The sequence below is a fragment of the Ictidomys tridecemlineatus genome, chromosome 4 (genome assembly GCF_052094955.1).
Source record: "Ictidomys tridecemlineatus isolate mIctTri1 chromosome 4, mIctTri1.hap1, whole genome shotgun sequence".
NCBI lineage: Eukaryota > Metazoa > Chordata > Mammalia > Rodentia > Sciuridae > Ictidomys > Ictidomys tridecemlineatus.
Window position 1 is genome coordinate 206560580 of NC_135480.1, and position 18208 is coordinate 206578787.

General features: G+C 51.5%; 1 protein-coding gene across 2 annotated transcripts in view; it reads right to left on the bottom strand.

Annotated features, from left to right (window-relative positions):
• The window catches only part of Ddx31 (DEAD-box helicase 31), a 60873-nt gene that overhangs the window by 20875 nt on the left and 21790 nt on the right, over positions 1-18208 (bottom strand). Inside the window, exons 15-17 of one of the 2 annotated variants that reach the window (XM_078048522.1) lie at positions 11267-11317; positions 9653-9792; positions 5517-5595 (exon numbers count right to left, since the gene is read on the bottom strand). In XM_078048522.1, coding sequence (XP_077904648.1) covers positions 5517-5595; positions 9653-9792; positions 11267-11317 — 270 coding nt within the window. Of the gene's footprint in view, positions 1-5516; positions 5596-9652; positions 9793-11266; positions 11318-18208 lie in introns of those variants that run through there. The other variant, XM_078048523.1, reaches the window with a different exon arrangement.

Genomic DNA, 18208 nt, shown 5'->3' on the forward strand with positions numbered 1-18208 from the left:
TGAAAACACCACTGAATACAAGCTGTTTTCAAATAAATTTCTGTAAATTTTCTCCCTTCCCTCCCACTCACCAGTAGAAAATGGCAATTCCTCCCTAAGGGCATTCCAGTGACCTCCTGAAATTCAGCCTTAAAGTCACTGCTATCCTGGGTTTGCAGGGCATACTCCCTGGATCCCTAGAAGTTTCCTGTTTGTTCCTAGAGCCAGTTCCCTGCAGCCCATCACGGACCGGGCTTTCACAGCAAGTCTGGGCCACCGTAGTACTGTTTCTACTCACAGACCCACAGATGGAGAAGGGTCATGAAGGGTAAAATTACTTCCTTTTCATATTTCATAATACCAGAGAAAAGATTTACTTTTTAAATATCTCCACTAAAAAGTAGTGAATTTTGTCTCCTATATCTTAACACAAACACGATGCTTCCCACTGAAGGTGCATTTGGGATTTGAGAGCACAGCCTCCTGAGCCTTCGAGGCCCACAGGCCAGGTGATGCCCACCATGGAGCGGTGCCCATGTGTGGCCCCACTTGCACCCCAGCCTCACACAGGCTGCGGGGGAAAGTCCACATGGACCTAGGACTCCACCCTCACCTCTGGAGCATGGGGTATTTGTGCCAGATTCGGGCCCAACCTGGACACCCCTGGCTCCCTTCCACCCTTCAGGGTGACTGAGGAAGAACAAGGGGGACAGGTGAGAGCCTCTCTCTGGATCGACACTCTTCTCTGTATTAATAGAGACTTAACAACCTGGAATGTTTTCAGTGTAGTCAAATCACCCCTGCGACCTGTTTGGCTGATGACAGTCTGGCTGATTCCACCGTATGTGGTCCCCCTAAGGGTTATATCCACTAGGATGTCAAGAGCAGAGTCACTCAGAAACCGTGTTACCAAAGTGGACATTTGCTATTGTCATTAACAAGGACCCCCCTTAACCGATGTGAAATGCAAACTCTTCCCACTGCCCTCCTTTCGTTGAAGCCACCTCAGCAGCACCACTGTCACCTTGCCCGCGTCCTTCTTTTAATATGAATGTGAAATTAGTGAGAATGCCCTTTCCCCTGGCGGACAGAATCCTCTGTTATTAAAAAGTAAAGCACTTTAATAATGAAAACTTTTTCCTCTTTTTCCTGTGTTTTAACTGTTTAAAATTAATGAGAAGGGCAGAATGGTTGTCAAAGCGATATTGAAAGCCGGGCAGCCAGGACCGAATAAGCACAAGAATCCCTCTAGAGTGTTAAGTAAACAGAGCCGCAGCCCGCTCTGAATCCCTTCTGTTGGTTACTGTATACATTCTGTAACAGCTCTCAGAATAGATCTGAGAGCCAGGGAGGCAGGGAGGTTCAGAATTCCAATAAAGGCCTCAAATTAAAGACAGCCTGGTGCGAATTCCAGGAGAAAATTAAAGAGACCTCAAGCTTAAGTGACAGGTGACTTGCTTCTGTGTCACAACTGTCAGGGGATTTAGTGATAATATGGCAATATATTACAAAGGGCTTTTCTTATTCCCCCCTTTAGGTTTCAAAATGAGGCATCTTTTCTTCCCAACCAAAAAAAAAAAAAAAAAAAAAAAACCCCACCATATATATATAACGCAAGTGTATATACAAGTGAAATACGTAGAAAAAAACAATCAAACTAGGTTCACATATTTGAAATGATGAGGTCAGTTTTAGTAAAATATAAGAAAAAGTTAATGACAGAAAACATATTATACTTAGGAAAAAGCATGTCGTATTCTCCCTACCCCCACCTGCAGAAATACTCTAAGACAGCCCTCCTGAGAACCAATGGGGGCTTTTCAGCTGTCTGCGGGGCGGCGGGGTGGGCCGAAGCCAGGTGGAAACTGAAGATGGGGCAGAACTGCGTGGCGCTGCCACCCCAGAAGACAGGCAGGTACCTATAATGAGAGTGGGTCAAAACCGCGGGCACACAGATGCCCTGGAACTCGGAGCTGGTTAATGACGCTAGTCTGCAACCAGCAGCCCACAGGTAGTTTAGGAAGACACACATCCAACTGTCCATCCGCACAGTCTGCCTCTATCTCTAACGTCCTGCAGATCTTGGAAAGAGCAGACCAGTGGAACGCCGAGCCAGGGCTCTGATTTGACTTTAACACCTCGCAAGGCTGTGACAGTCTGTTGTCAGGGTAAGTCTGTAGGCACACCTCACAGGACAAAAAATTTGTAAGAAAAATACGCTGGGGTGTGCATGCTCTCTCTGGTGGTGAAGATCTCACACCCAAAGCGCAGCAGCAGAGGTGCCTGGTAACTGGGCAGGACCAGTCTGCTGCAGTGTTGGGGGGCAGTGGTGGGGAAGGCACGTGCCATAGCGTTGCCCACATCGCCCACTTCCAAGGTATCTTTAACTAAATGGAAAGATTTTGTTTTAATCACTTGCCTGCCAAGCTGCGCTTTACCCCTCGGTCCCCAGAACCTTCTGAGTGCCTCCCAGTCAGGTTGAAAGATCAAATTTATTCTCTTTGTAGGTGGGTGAACACACACACCAAGAGGAAGCTATGTATATTTCATACACCTAAATATGAAATATACATTTTACAGATGCCTCACTCACTCGCTTTCTGTTCACAGAAGCCCAAAAACTCATGTGCCAAAGGGACATTTACCATGGACTCCAGTCGAGCTGGGTGCAGAGGAGGGTGCTGCAGCCAGGGCCTGAGCTCTATGTGAGGGGCTAGACTACTAGCCACATACACGAGCCCTGGTGCCCTGCCAGAGCCCCAGCAGCAAGGGGCGCCAGGGCGCCTGCGTCTCATGCGGAACAGAGCAAGCTGCGGTGCTCAGCATCTGCCTTGCTCTTCCCACCTCCGACACTGACTGCACACATAAGCCACTTTCCCAGGATACAGACCTATGTAATTAGTAACTGATTCAGTTTTTCTTTTCTTTTTTTCTTTTTTAAATATAAGTTAAACTCAGTTCCACAATTAAATTCTTTAATGGCATGACATCTGGAACCCCATATGATTAATTTAATTTTCTAAGTTCACTATTTAGTGTCAGGGAAACTCCTACCCTGCTTATTAACATTTTTTCCTTTTTTTTTAAAAAAAGACCACATCTTTAAAGTGTTGTATCTAAGCTCACTTCCAGCTTAGGCAGGCCTTGCACGATGGGCTAAGACCGGCTCTGGCCTTAAGATCAGGCCCACAACCTGCAAGCTCTCTCCACCCTGCTGTTTAAACCCCACAGCAGTGCTCTGAGCGGGCACTCCCACTCTCCACAATGCCCAGGCCACAGAGCTACCAGCTGTGAAGCAAGGATTCAAACGCAGGTCTGCCGACTCGGGACGCTCTTCCCTGAGACCGACAACGGCTCTTCCAGGCTCGGGAGATCCCTGAGGCTGGCCTCCAGCCAGGGAAAAGGCTTAAGAGAAGAATTGATGCTGCAAGTCCACAGAAGGGCAGATGTTAAAAAAATGGCGTAGGCTGTTGCTGAAAGGGCAGAGGGAATACAGCTGCTCTGTGCCCTGCTTGGGGACGTGTCCTTCAGGAAAGGCTCTACAGACGGACACAATGCTCATTCCCTGGAGAGAGAGAGGTCTATGTTCCCAGATAAAGACTGAAACCAAAGCGGGTCTGCAACCGGACATGTATGGTCAAGCCGGAGCCAACTTTTACTCTCTCATTTTGCAATTTCCCTTCTGGCTTTTATTTCTGGAGAGCAGGCAGATGCAAATGTTCCACTTATTAAGAAATAGAAAAAAAAAAAAAAAGCAGTGCACTGAGACCCATGTCACTGAGTCTGGGCTTCAACTTTACACCTGCTACCTTCTTGGGTGGCTACAACATTAATAGCAGTAAGGGACAGACTTTTCTGGGCTGTGCCCTGTACCCACCCAGCCCTCTGTGCTCCTTTCAAGAAGGATACTATTGTCTCCTGATTCTGCACAGGAAGGGGCCAGCTTAGCAAGGTCCAAGACCTGCCAGAGCCTCACAGCTGGCGACAGATGAGGAGTCTGAGGCCTTGCCCCAACCACTGTGCCCTGCTAGCTCTGCAGCACCCCATGCTCCCAGCTGATCCCACAGAGCCAACTGCAGCCATGATGAAGCACTGTGGGTCATTAAAGCCCACAAAAACCCTAAGCGAGAACTTGCAGTAGTTCCAAGTGACAAAGTGTGTCAAGACCGATGATCATCTACACGGTGCCTGGTCATTCTAACAATGAACATACTCGTGACAAGGGATGGTCTGAGGTCTAGTAGAGCAGGGATGTTTTATAAGAAAAATTGCTCACACACCTTGTTGATGAACTATGTCTATAATAGTTCTTTTTGATCACCACTATCTTTGTTGCAGTACCATTTACTGACGAGACTTCACACCTGTGAAAGTGGCTAAGATTACAAATCTAAAAGGCAGTTTAGGGCTGGGGACGGAGCTCAGAAGTACAGCGCTTGCCTAGCACATGTGAGGCTCCCGGTTTGATCCCCAGTACTGCCAAAACAAAACCAAGCAATACCATTTCATATTTCTGGTTGTGCGTACAAGGCACAAAGCACAGTCCAACGTGCCACCTGTGAATCCCAATGACCTGGTTTTGAGTCCCAGAAGGATCAGTGAGTGCCATTCTGCCCTCATGAAAGCTCCTCGCCAAGTCTCAATCTCCTCACTGTCAGCTGGGGCAACGGTGACCTCACGGGGCTGCTAGGAGGACTAAATGGGATCCTGTGAGGTAACAGCTTGGCACATTTCCAGGTTCCAGACACACACTCCAGCAGCAAACCTTGTGACCTTCTCCTCTCCTCTGATCAGGTCAACTTATAACTCAGGCCAGGACCAGTCATGGCCAGTCTCTGTCTCGAGTGTGTCTGATCCACGTGAAGACACACTGCAGACTGACTGTGTACTCCATCCTCAGGCATAAGAAGCCAAATGCAAAACAGTCAAGAAATGTGACAAACTCACACCCAGTGACACTACCCACATGTGTGGGTAAGGGCACACTGAGTGAAGGGCTGGAGGGGACAGGGGACCTGAGGGTGGGTGGGCCTGACAGGCAGCTGTGCAGGGTGCTCAGGGCCACTGAACGACTCACAGCCTCCACCCAGAACCACACGGAAACTGGATCTTCTTCCTGTGTGGCGGCACCATGCGTTACAAACCAGGTGAAGCAGCGTGTGTGAGGCAGATAGAAGCCTTCCTCCTGCCTTGCTGTCCAGGGCAGGAGCATTTAGTTAAATCACCCTCAAAATGACCCCCAGGGCTAAGCTGTGACACTGCCCTGGACTGGCTCAGGCCCAGATCTTTCTGGGGAGCCTGCTGCCACCTGGACTGAACAGACTGAAGCCCATTAGCTGGACGGGACCAGCGCACACATCCAGCTCAGAGGAGGAAGAGACACATCTGAGACTTGGCCTCCTCTGATGGTCATGATCCTTGAGATGTGAGTTCTGCTTAACAGAAGAAAACTGGCACCTCCCACACAAGGTCTCCACCACCCCAGGGCCAGATATGAGCCTTAGCGGCCAGCAACAAGCACAATCAACAAGACTCACGTGGTTTCTTTTTCTTCCTTTAAAACAATCATCCTTTGTCAGAATGGACAAAATATCTTCCATCTTAACTTCAGAAATGCTGTAAAAGGAAACACACATCAAAGTAAACACTCTACTTTTTCAAAAACACTCCAAGCCCAATGCATAAAACCGGTCCGTCCATCTTCAAGCTAATCCATGCACAAGAGGACCCCCATGACACTGCAGCTCTTGGAACGTCCAGCAACTGCCCTCCTCTCTGAATGGAAGACAGTGCACATCTACAATCCCCTTCAGAGGGACAGTGCCATCATTTCTTAATCAATCTTGAATGCCACACAAGTAGGCTTGTTTGTTGAAGTCCTACCCCGACTTGAGCAGACGATGAAATAAACATCCTAGAGAATGTGAAAGGAGGAAGGAGAAGAAAGGCAGAGCGGGCAGGCAAAGGCCCTCCATGCTGGGGACACTCCAGTGACAGGTGCCAGTCGCCCAGCCCCTGGGCTCAGCACCTCTTTTGCTCCTGCCATGGAGAACCGCCACTATTCCATTGCTTACATGTTCAGGGTAAGGGCCAAAGACCTACGCACAAACTGCTAAAACCAGAACCGGCTTCCGTTGTGAACAAAAGTTGAGCAGAACAAGAGACAAGTTTGGAAAGCCCACACTGCACCTGTGAGCCCAAGGCCACTGCCCTGAGCAGGGCGCACACACAGGCCCACAGTCGAGAGTGCCATCTGAACTCTGAAATACTACTTCCAGGGAGAAGAGAAAGGGAACAAACAATTCTGAGTGAGAAAACAGATAAAAAGATAAATGATCCGTTGCAGTCTTTTTAATGTACCAGCACACTGCAGCACGAGCAGCAGCCTCTGCAACGGTAGGGGACTGTCCTCCCTTTCCCCACAGGTCCCCCCACAAGGCCATGAAAACACCACTACTGAGACTGCCACTGGCTCCCCAGCCCCCACCCCAGTCCCCGCTCCACAGAGGAGAGGCCCTGGCAGTGGCCAGAGTCAAGGCAGGAGGCAGAGGCGGGCACAGCACCTGGGGCTGCTCCCATTCCTCCCGGGAGCCTCAAGGTGCCAACAGCCCTGTCCTGTCCTGCTCTAGCTCACCTGGCTCTCTCCAGCACCTTTCTTCTTGGGGGGCAGGGTACAAATGGAAAAGAACCTAAGAACTTGGAGTGAAACCTTGAAATAGGGGGAAAGGAAGGAAGAATGATGTCCCCACAGCCAGGGACACACACAGTGAAACAGGCCACAGCCAGGCCACGCTCTCAACGCACCAGTGTTTCCCCCTGGCCAGAGCATGGCCCGGGCACCTGGAGCACCAACAGCACTGCCCTAGGCACTCAGGAACCGAGAAGGAACTGGAGTGATTTCCAGTTTCAAAGGGCCTTCTTTCTGTATTTCTAAGAAATTGCTGCTTCTGAGGAACAAAGCAAATCTACAGTGATTATTTATGGTCTTATCAACAGATCTGAATCACCCACCTTGCCAGGGGAAGAGATGGAAAAAGTAAATAAATCCAGGGTCTGTCTTATGCCTGATCTAAGATATACACAGTTTGATGCAGAATTTTCATTTTAATGAAGTCATGACTTTCATTATCAACACATTTAAAGGGGAAGCAGGGAAAGTCAGGGAGCTGGTGAACACAGAGAAGTCGAAAGGACACAGAGGCAGAGTTCTGGGCACACAGGCATGGCAGCAGTGGCCCAGGGCACCTGTCTCTTGCCTGGTCTGCTAAACTTAATTGTCAGGACGCGCTCTACAGCACCCGTACATGAAGGTAGGCAGCAATTTGTTGTGATGCCCTTGCTGCCAAGAGCCTCTGCCTGCCTTCCTGCATCTTCTCTGCAATTCATCAGCCACCCGGCGTCCTGCCGCCTGGCTCCTGTGTGCTCAGGCACAAAACGCTTCCTCCTTCTGCACCTTCTTTTAATCTTTAGAGTGTGCCTTTTGGATTCCAGAAATGTTCCAGTCTGCACCTTCCCACTGCACTCTGAACCAGTTCTCACTAGGTTTTATTTTATCTTGTATTAAATCAAAGACACAGTTTACCTGTAGACAGGCAGTGTGCAGCCTTCCCTCAAGCAGGAGTCAAGACAGGCGTGCGACTCCACCGTCTGGCTAGCCAACCCAGTCTCCTTGTGAAGTTCCATGTGGCCCCGGAAACCCTGGCTCCCCCTCTGGGAAGCACAAGGCACCCTTCCCAGGGCCCGGGCCCGGCCCCGGCCCTGCACGCCCAGTGAGCTGGTAGAGTCTCACACTGAGGCTGGTGGTCTGCTTTCCAGACAACAGCACTGAATGGCTTGCACTTGTCCCGTCTTGATCGTACCTGGCCCCCATAACTCCTGCCTGGCTAACACTGCTCTCCCTTTCTAGCTTTAGATTTACATCTGAACCCTTCATAGCAATAGACATGAATGTGTTTATTTATTAATCTTTTTAAAAAAAAGGACCATAAAAGAACCATGCTGCTCGCTCAGGCCCTGGGAAGGCCACGTGGCCTACAACTGTGGCCCTGCTTCCCAAGGAGACTAGGCTGACATGAATGGGTACAGAGACACACAAACCAGGAACCAGAGAGGGACAGGAAATGGGAACTGCAGTGTGGAAGAAGAGGACCTGGCTCCATCAGTGGGCTTCCATCTCAACCCAGCCAGGACTTTCCAAGCGCCTCTGCCTGAGGTGCCATCAACTGATTGACATGCAATTTCTTTCTTTTTTTTTTTAATTGTTACTTTTCTAAAAAAAAATTTTATTTTTTAGTTCTCCGCGGACACAAACAACAGCTTTGTATGTATGTGGTGCTGAGGATCGAACCCGGGCCGCACACACGCCAGGTGAGCGCACTACCACTTGAGCCACATCCCCAGCCCGACATGCAATTTCTCTCATAACAAAACCATGCACACCTTCCTAAAACAAAAAACCACTCCTTCAATGACAGATCATATTGGGAAAAGAACAAGTTAGGAAGAGAAAAACCCAAAGTCTTTATTTTGGCCCATCTGAAATTAACCCCAGGATCAGGTTACTACTCACCCCTGATCACCAAAGGAGGCAGGTATGTTTTGAGAACAAGCCTCAGTCCACACGAACAGCCTTAAAAGGGTTTTGAAAGTCTTACTGCCTGCAGGGCTCTGAAGGCTGAGAGCATGAGGGGAACTGCTGGGACAGACATGCAGCCCTGGCCTGGGGGTGGCCAGCAATCAGACCTGGCCCCTGGTCTGCTTGAACAGTTTAGTTCTGATGTATAGTACAGTCATTTTCCCAGCTCTGTACTTTAGAGGGGAAAATGTCACATAGTTTTATTTGTTGTTTTACATAAAACTGGGCACAGAAACTATAGGAAACCAGCCGTAGCAGCTAGGAGCACAGCTGAGATGTGCCCAGAACAGCCCCGACCTCAGTGCTGCTCTGAGAGTCACAACTGCCATTTGGGCAGACACAGGGCTCTTTCTGTGCTTCCAAAAATACCTTTATCCATCACTGTGCTGTGTTGGAGCACAAGAAATCCTTCAAAGCAGATCTGTGATGAAAACAGCACACCTTTAGGAGCCCGTCACTGAACTGCTACTGCAGGTGCCAGGATTTCATGGAAGACACAACATATCCATGTGTGGACCAGTGAGTCGCTTCTGGGGGCTTCCGTACCCTCCCAGGCCTGAGGTCTGCTGTCTGACTGCTACACTGAGGTGGTGGCTGGGAAATCCTGGCCGTTGACATGCAGTCAGAGCCCTTTCAACTGCCTCTAAATATCTCCCAGGGTCACCTGTAGGTAAGAAGCTTATTGTTTTGAAGTTATAAACATTAACTACAGGAAATGAAGACTGGGAATAGGAAGGGCCTGAGGAGCTGGCTGGAAGGCTGGGCATGCTCACTCAGAGTCAGAGATACCAACACGGGCCTCGTTATTCAGGAGAAGCCAAGTGCCACGGATCCTGACTCCGCTGGCAGCACAATGGGAACTGTCAGGTGCTGATGGCATTAAGGGCTCTAGTTTTTGCCACTGGCTATTCTGGGACTCATTTAGGGATCACAAGGGTTAATGGCTCGTCGGCAGCTTACAAGGGCCATGCACTGTAAAAGGCGACAGGAAGTTAATTAGGTGAGATCAGCCGAAGCCCATGCGGGCTTCTGACTCACTTGATTTTGTGAGCAGCCAACGAGTTGACATATTCTGCCTCCGAAGGAGCCAAGATGAGCAGGCTGCTCCCGTGGCAGCCAATCCGGGCGGTTCTTCCAATCCGGTGGATGTACTCTGCAGGTGAAGACGGGGCGCTGTACTGAACAGGGCAACAGAAACAAAGGTGTTCACAGATCAAGGGACTGCCGATAATTACAAGTGCAAACCCCCTCTCCTGCCGCAGGTAGCCCAAGAATTAGACCCCGGTGCTATGGTCACCCTAACAACCACAGGGAAAAGTTACTCCGTCCTGACACTCCTGGCCTCACTGAAGTAACAGGCTCCGACACACCAAGCGAGCTGTGGCCAGGTTCCAGATGAACCAGACATCACTCATCCCAGTGCCTCCTTTCTAATCTCCCCTCTCCATGGGTCTCTTCATTTTCCTCTTGCATTTTTTCCCTGAGGGGATGTGCAAGCTGCAGGTGCAGCAGGTGGGGTAGGCTTCTCGGCCCCCTCCTCAGGAGGCAGCAGCAGGGATAAGGCAGCAGAGGACGCCAGGTGGCATGGACAGGAAGGGGGCTGGCCATGGTGCCGGCAGAGTCCACCTCTACTGCTGGCCCCGGGAGCGGGCCTCAGTCCCCTGCAGGGGGGCCAGCCAAGCTTCTGCTCCAGGGGAGCGTTCCTGACACAGGAGTAAGAGCCACGCCAACTCGGCAGCACCCTGGCACAGTGTGTTTGTCATTGACGGCAGTAACTGTCATCATTAAAGGTAAATGACCAGAGTCACTGTTTCCTTTTCTCTCTGCTGCTACATGAACCACAGATCAGAGGGCCAATGTGAGCCCACTGTACAGGAGGCCAAGGATGTTAAACTAATCAATATTTATAGTACACTACCCTCCATGATCAATTTTGTGTCTGACCTCCGGCACATTAAAATTATCCTCTCCTCTCATTTTTCATTCACTCTGGCCAGCAAAAAAGAAGACACAACGCCTCTAGTCCCCAAGTGATCACCTGTTACGAGCAGATCAGGTTCCCCAGCCAGACACAGGCATGCAGTTCCACTAAAATGTGAACAAACCCCGATTCTCGTAAACAGGCCAGTGTCCTCTGGCCACATACAGAAAGGCCTGAAGACACCATTCTGCACACTAACCAAGAACAACAGGAAGCAAACCCACCGGACTCCAGCGCTGACATCTGCACCCACTGGCAAAGTGTCTCTGGCTAGGGGTGTGTATAAGATGGTGTCAGGGACTTAATTGTTCCCTGCAGGCCAATGCACATGGACATGGTTCTCAGGACAGCTGAGCCATCTCCTTCTGGACACAATGAGGCCTCCCAAGGGCACAGATAATTCCTGTGATTTTCAGACTGTTAAAACTTTGGTGTGTGACACCGGTCCAGAAGCAAGGCTGCCACCTCCTTCCTGGCTGTTCTGCTACAGCAGGGAGGTGGGATGGGTTAAGGAAAGATACCAGAAGACTTGTGCAGACAGGGCTGACTGCTGCCTGGTTACCAGGGCAACACCCAAGAGGGTGATATAATTATTCTACTTAAGGCCAATGCATCTGTTCATAATCATACATTCCAGCCTCAAGTTCACACCTGAACTACTAAAAAATTACCTGAACAATCCATGTGACTTGTGGGAGATCTAAGCCACGAGCTGCAACATCCTTTAAGAGAAAAAAGAGCATGTTTAGAAGGAGTCTATTGACTTTCTGGGAGTCATGGATACACCCTGAAGGTTCATTCACCCCACAACCTGCCCACACACAACTCAAGACACACCTTCAGTAGGTCAGGAACCCACTCACATCCCTCTGTGGCTAAAAAAAAATCTTTGTGGCAAGTTCAACAGAACCCTTTAATAACTCAGGTTGCGAAAGGACTGCACCTTCCATCTGAATAGTTGCCCATGAAGCAAGTGTCCATGGACTGTTGCCCCACCCATCCTCCCAGCAACGCCAGTGGCCAGCAGTAAGGCTGCTGGAATGCCCCTCCTCAAGGGACTCACAGGGGTGGGGGAGGTGTTGCAAGCTGCCAAGTGTTCCTCAGGACTGTCTGTCAAGCTCAAGGGCAGTAAGGGTGGAGCATGCCGCTGTCCTTTCTGAGCGCTAAGTCAGAAGGCAGGCCATGCCTGCTGATCACTTCAAAGGCTAAACCAGACAGCCAAGACCAAAACAACTGAGATTTTCTTTTTTCTTTTTAACTGGTCACTGCCCAGAGAGCAAAAACTCTCTGTTCCCTCTAAGTCTCTTGCTGGTGAGGGCCTGGAAAACGGACGCTCCCAGTCTATCAATAATCTTCACTCAGCATCCCCTTTGGTCTAACAGGAACATTTTCACTTGACATTTACTGAGCACTTACTACACACCAGGCACTGGGTTGAGCACTGGTTTACCTGCATTATTTCAATGAACCCTCAAAACAGCTCTTTAAAACAACTACAACCCCATCTGGCAGATGAGGCAACCAAAGTTAAGAGGTGAAATAACATGTCCAGGCTAAGAAGAGGGGGACTTCTCCAAGGCCATGTTAGATTAGGCTACATTCCACCATTAAAAAAGACACCATGTCCCCCTTGCCCACAGACGGTGGGAATGCAAAATGGTACCAAGCCCTGCGGTGGGGAATTTGGTAATTCAAAATCCCATGCACACTGCCCTGCACTTGCCCTGCAGTCCAGAACCATCTCAATTCTAGAAGGGTACAACGGCAAGAACACAAAATCACACACACACAAGGCTCTTCCTCCCGCAGTGTGAGGAGACAGTACGCGTGAGACGGCTGCGCTCCATGTAGTGGACTAGAAAGAGCGGCTTCAGGACACTGGTTTGGACACGCCAGGATGTGCTGAGTGGGCCGGGTGCGCTCCCACATTGGAAACTGGGGGACACCCACACACCTGCTTATATTCCAGGAAAACCCCCAAAGCTTATGGAAACAGCTATAGGACAGGAAGAGGACAGGGGAGGAGGCACAGGTGGAAGTCAAACTGGCTCCTTCAGTGAACGTGGACTTGAGAACATGCGGGCTAATTAAGAAGCAAGTGGAGCCGCTAGGAGCAGCTGGAGAAGCAGCTCTCGGGCAGCAGTGAGCAGCGTTGCCTGTACTGTTTCTCGTCAAAGGGACCAACGGCAGAACTGACACCCAGACCTCAGAGTCCAGGTCCAACTCCAGCAACAAACAGGGAGGACGACACTGAACCACCCCGGGGGCACTCTTGGCCAAATTCAACCGAGGAGGACTCCAAGAACCTGCCACCTGATGCCTTCAACCAGCATTGGGGGAAGAAAGGAGCAAGAAAAACCAAACCACTAGAGACAGACGGACAGATGGCTCAAGCAGGCACGGGTGGTGTTGGCGGGCACAGCGGCCAGCTGGGGTCATCTCTGGACTGGGGGATCCAAGGTGACAAGGTGATTTTACTTTCTCTTTGCGTTTCCCTTGGTTTGGCTATCATTTCCCCCAAAATTCTGATTCAGAAAATCAGAGCCCAGGTGAGCTGAAGACTGCCCCAGAGGGCATCGGTGGCATGGTCAGAGCCAGCAGCTGCTGCTGCTCAGCGCCTCCTCCTCCCCGACACACTGCCACCACCTTTCAGCCCTGGAGACTCACTGGGTATCTCCTAAGTGAAAGGACACGCCACATAACCATTACACCAGCACGCTTTAGGAAATCCAACACTGAACAAAACCACCTCCTCGTGAACAGCCCATCCAGGAGCGTGTAGCAGATCACACAGCTGGGTGTGGCGGCATGCGCCTGGAACCCAGCAACTGGGGAGGCCAAGGGAGGAGGACTGCAAGTTCAAGGCCAGCCCGGGCAACTTAGTGAGACACTGTCTCAAAATAAAAAGGGCTGGGGATGTGGCTCAGTGGTTAAGCACCCTTGGTTTAGTCCCAGGACCTCACACAAATACACACAGCCCAGACCCCTGCGGCGTCCCCCAGATTTCACCAGAGCACCCCTGCCTTGCACTGACTCCTTTAGACATTCTCAAGAGTGTGGCTGTCTCGAGGAACACCACACGCTGGCAGGACACGACTTGAGGGTGGTGTGTGTCCCAGGACCCCTTATGGGAGGCGTCAGGGTGGTCTGACCTGGGCGGGCAAGGACCTGGCTCTGACACTGCGAGGGGACTTTTCCTCTTGGCAATGACTAGGGAATGGGAGGTGGAACATGGAGACCTGGGAACACGGCTTCGTAAGATACCTCCGCTGAGTGCTCCGGCTTCCACTGAAGCTCTTGTCTGCACCAATAGTGGCCCTGATGGCACAAAGGATGGCTTTCTATCACCCCTCCCCTCCACTGCACAGCTGGGAAACCCTTCAGTAAGGAACAGGTTCTCCACCACTTTTAAGTATCACCAGGATTCAGATGATATACATGGCTTTTTTGAAAAGTAATCCCATGCCAAGATCCTGTAAGACCAGGCTTGCTGTGCGCCCAGAGTGAGGGGGGACTCAATGAGGCGCTGTCCTGTACCACTCACCCGGAGGTACCTCAGAGACCACTTTCTCTACTCGCTCTGAGAACTCCTAGTTCCTTTGGAGTGTGCTAGGCTGCGCCTGTAAGTGTGCAAGCAGAGGCTGGCACACAGGTGTGTCAACCACCCGCAGTGTTTTCAGTTGGCACAAGTGCCCCGAGAGAGGATGTTCTGAGTGTTCCCATCTGAGAGGAGAGGACCAGCTTGGCTACACCAACAGTCGACGGCTTCAGGAAAGCTGACGGACTCTCCCACCTGCAAAGCTCTTGTTAGGAAACGATTTCTCTTATTAAGTGCTCTGCAGGTAAGGGGCTCCTGAGCTCTACAGATAGGCCTTGTAAAACATTTAACGCTCGATGGTTCAGTACTTCCATCAGGAAACTTGGATAAAACAAAGCCAGCCACGACCCGCGGGAAGTTCCTTGCGCCTACACACTGACAGGCGAGTGGCGGGGGGTGCGGCAGCCTGCTTGAAGGTGGGGTCCAGCCCTGCACCGCTGGCTGACACTGCCTTCCTGGGTCCTGCTGCCTGGCATGGGTGATGCTGCCCACTGCTGGGCTCTTGCCCAGATCTGAGCCAACACTGCCGTGAGTGCTTCTTTTGAACATGCCCAGCCGTGGCTACCAGAGAGTGAGGAGGAGCTGAGGAGGAAGGTCATGTGGTCCAGAACAGGGAGAATGGCCACTGGCTTAGCAGGGTCAAGTCAATTGAGCCTCAAGTGGCCACCCACACAGAGGCTAGAGCACAGCCCTCTCTGTCTTGTGAGGCTGCCGTGGAGAGCGCATCAGTTTATGTGAAAAAAGGACCTCAACCCTGTGCACGTGTGTCCTGCCTTCTGTCAGGAAGGAAGACGGTGGGGATTAGGCGGTGGCAACCCAAGCCCCTTTGCACTCTTCTGCCCCATCAGAACCCACCCAGTCCTGGGCAGGGACCTCGGAAAGCAGGAGATGCTCCATCTTCCCAGATGCTCCAGCCAGCAGCCCCAGATCAACAGGAACCAAAGATTGCTGGAGACTCCCAAGGCCGCAGTTTGCCGCCTGCTCTCAGAATGCGAGTCCAGCCGCCGCCTGTTCCATCCCTCTAACCTAATTAGGGCAAAAGAATCGCTAAAGTCAGTTCTGAAAGACACTCACCAGCAAGGCCTTGAGGGCCCGGGCTTGACAACTGGCTGCCTCCATGAGACCCAGGAGTACAGATGGAAGGCAGCCTGCTCAGGTGCCAGGCTGTCAGTTGGATTAAAATGACTCATTTATTTACCCAAGAACCTCGCAAAGCACTTTTACTAACAGGGAGAGGGGGCCTGCTGCCTCTCTGAGAAGGGACGCAGCAAACGCGCCTCTGACGCCTTCCCGGCCTGCCAAAAGTCATTACTGCCGTGTGTGGAAAGCCATCAGCAGGGTACAGGCCCCCGCTGTCCGGGTGACAGATTGGGCTGCGTAATCAGAGGAGGAAGGGGAGAGTGCAGAGCTGTCAGAGGCAAGAGAGCTTGGCTGGAGCCGCCAAAAAACTGGCAACATGAGTTAGCGTGACTGAGTAAACAGCGACCCATCTCCAGATGATCCTCCGTGAACACCAGTGAAACAGAACGCAAGACCCACTGTACCCAACAAGCACGCCCCGAGAAGAGCAAGAAGTCTACAGTGCGAGGGGTGCTGCACTGACACTCCCGTGACTCCTACACCTCAGCTCCTTTGTCTCCTAGCCGCCTGGCACAGTGGAACTTCCCCAGGAGGACAGGAAATTAGGAGCGGCACAGGCACAACAGCGTTCCAAGCGGAAAAATGCCCAGGAGGCGGAGGGAGGTGAAGGAAAGCAGCACACGTGCTGGACAACCTAGAGCTGCCCAATCCAGGCCTGTCCCTCCTGGGGAGGAGGTCTCTGTGCTCCACTTCCCAGGGGCCACCATGGACAGCCAATGCATCAAGAGAAGGCCTGGTCTGAGCCAGACCCCCTTTCCTGCACTCTTCCCTCTGCCAAAGCCCCAGCGCAGCGGTCCACAGGCCAGGCTCTTTCCCTGGCCGTGGGCTGGTGCCTCACTATACAGCAGCCGTTATTTTGAAGATAGTTCAATGTTTTACATTTGATTTCTTTGCTCCCAGTTCCCCTTGGGAAAGCAGGACTGGAACTTTCCAATGACTCCTTCCTACTTATCCCTAACTGCCTTCTTAATCTGGCTTCTCACATTGCCAACGTGTGAAGGCTTCTTCTCTTGGCAAGTGGTCTCCTTCCCTGACCACACTTCAGTTCTACCTCAGCTCTATCTGGACACAGTCCAGCACTTCCCAACAGTCAGGCTATGAAGGCCTGGGCCTGGTCCCAGGAGGGCTGCCTGGGGCCCGAGGCCCTTGCTTTAGAATGATCATCATGGACACCAACAACTCACTGCCCTTAATTGCTCCTAGGAGTAAGGGAAAGAGGGCGAAGGAAGGAGCGTGTGTGGTTTCATCTTCACTTCCACATTGGCAGACACTGTCTTCTCTGGCCTTGTTAAAAGGTATTGGGATGATATATTAAAATGGCCAAAGGTACAGTATGAAGGAGAGAAAAATCCCGATGCAACAATTAACAACATGAGTCCCCTTTATCAGACAAAGCCAGTTCTCCATCTGCCTCATCCTGACGCAGCCTCGTTCCTCATTAGCACCGAGGAGGTTCCTGGGGAGCCTTCAGATAGCCTGGCAAGCAACAGGCTGCCTAAAGGATGCAGAGTGACAGTGCCGCCCCACCCCAAGACGATCTAGCACGGCGTGTGTGTCTCACGTACCCTGTGGTTCTCCAACACAGAAGTGTCAAAGGAAAGCCAACAGACACAGCAGGAATGGCAGGAACATAGAGTGAATAAGAGTGCTCCAGCACCAGCACCAGCACCTGGGCTCACCCGGCTCAGCACTCTCCAGTCACCTCTGCAGGACCAGGGGCAGCGCAGGCTGTGGCGGAAGGTGTGGCACTGGAAGTGACCGGGAAGCCGGGGACCTCAACCACAGACTTTAAGAAATCAGGTTGTGGGCAGGCAGCTGGCTGTGCACTCGTCACCAGGCTGACAGGGGGCTAGGGCTTGTGCTCTTTGTCTGGCTGATATCACTTGACTGCAGGTAGCAGCCAGGAAGAACAGGAAAAGCGATCATATGCTTTGACCTAATGAGAAATGACATTTCAGAAAGAATGGTCTGCTTTCCACCTAGGGCTACTAAAAAAACAGCTTTGAGACCTGGGCTCGCCCATTTCCCTAAAGCATGAGGCTTACGTGTACTGGGAGCCTCAACAATGTCCCCAGGACAATCCAGGAACTTAATGGACCAGGAGATGTACACAGCCCCACCTACATCCCTCCAGCAAGGTTCCTACTGCTCCCAGAGAAACTACCTGTACCACTCAGCCTCACACACCACCAAGCGGACAGCAGGACCGTGCTGTGGCTAAGTGTGCCTGTTTAGACAGCGGCATGCACTGGTGGTCCTTGACACGAGCTCCTGACCCACCCATCCACCAGCCAACCATAGGCAGTGCCTGCTCTGTGGGTGACTCCGGGATGGAGGAGAATGCACTGCATGTCTTCATGGAGCCCGTGACCTGGCAACGCCCAGCCACATGTGGAAGAGAAGTGAGCAGGCATGGGAGGCCCTGGGACAGCCAGGGCACCTGGGGCTCCTTCTCCCGAGGCAGTGAAACACAGGCTCTGACCCATACCAGGCTCAGGCCAGTGAGTCTGGGTACTGGAGGCAAAAGGAAAAGTACCTAACACTTCTCAAGGCACATTCAAGGAATTTAAAGAGGGGCAGGTTGGGCTGGGGGGTAGAGAGAGGGGCGAGGCGGGTGAGGTAACTCGGGGTCAGGCCCTGGGACAATACCACTGCTGCATGACATGGATTCCCAGTGTCCTTATCAACAGACCATTTGGATTGGATCTTTAGATATTTCAAGATGGTCTATTCCTTTGTTTGTTGATTATGGTACTGGGATGGGACCCGGGACTTTGAACAAGCAGGTGCTCTAGCACCGAACCACACCCCAGCCTAACGCTGGTTTAGGAACAAATGCCGGTATCTGCCTGGGGAGCTGGCTGAAGGACAGACA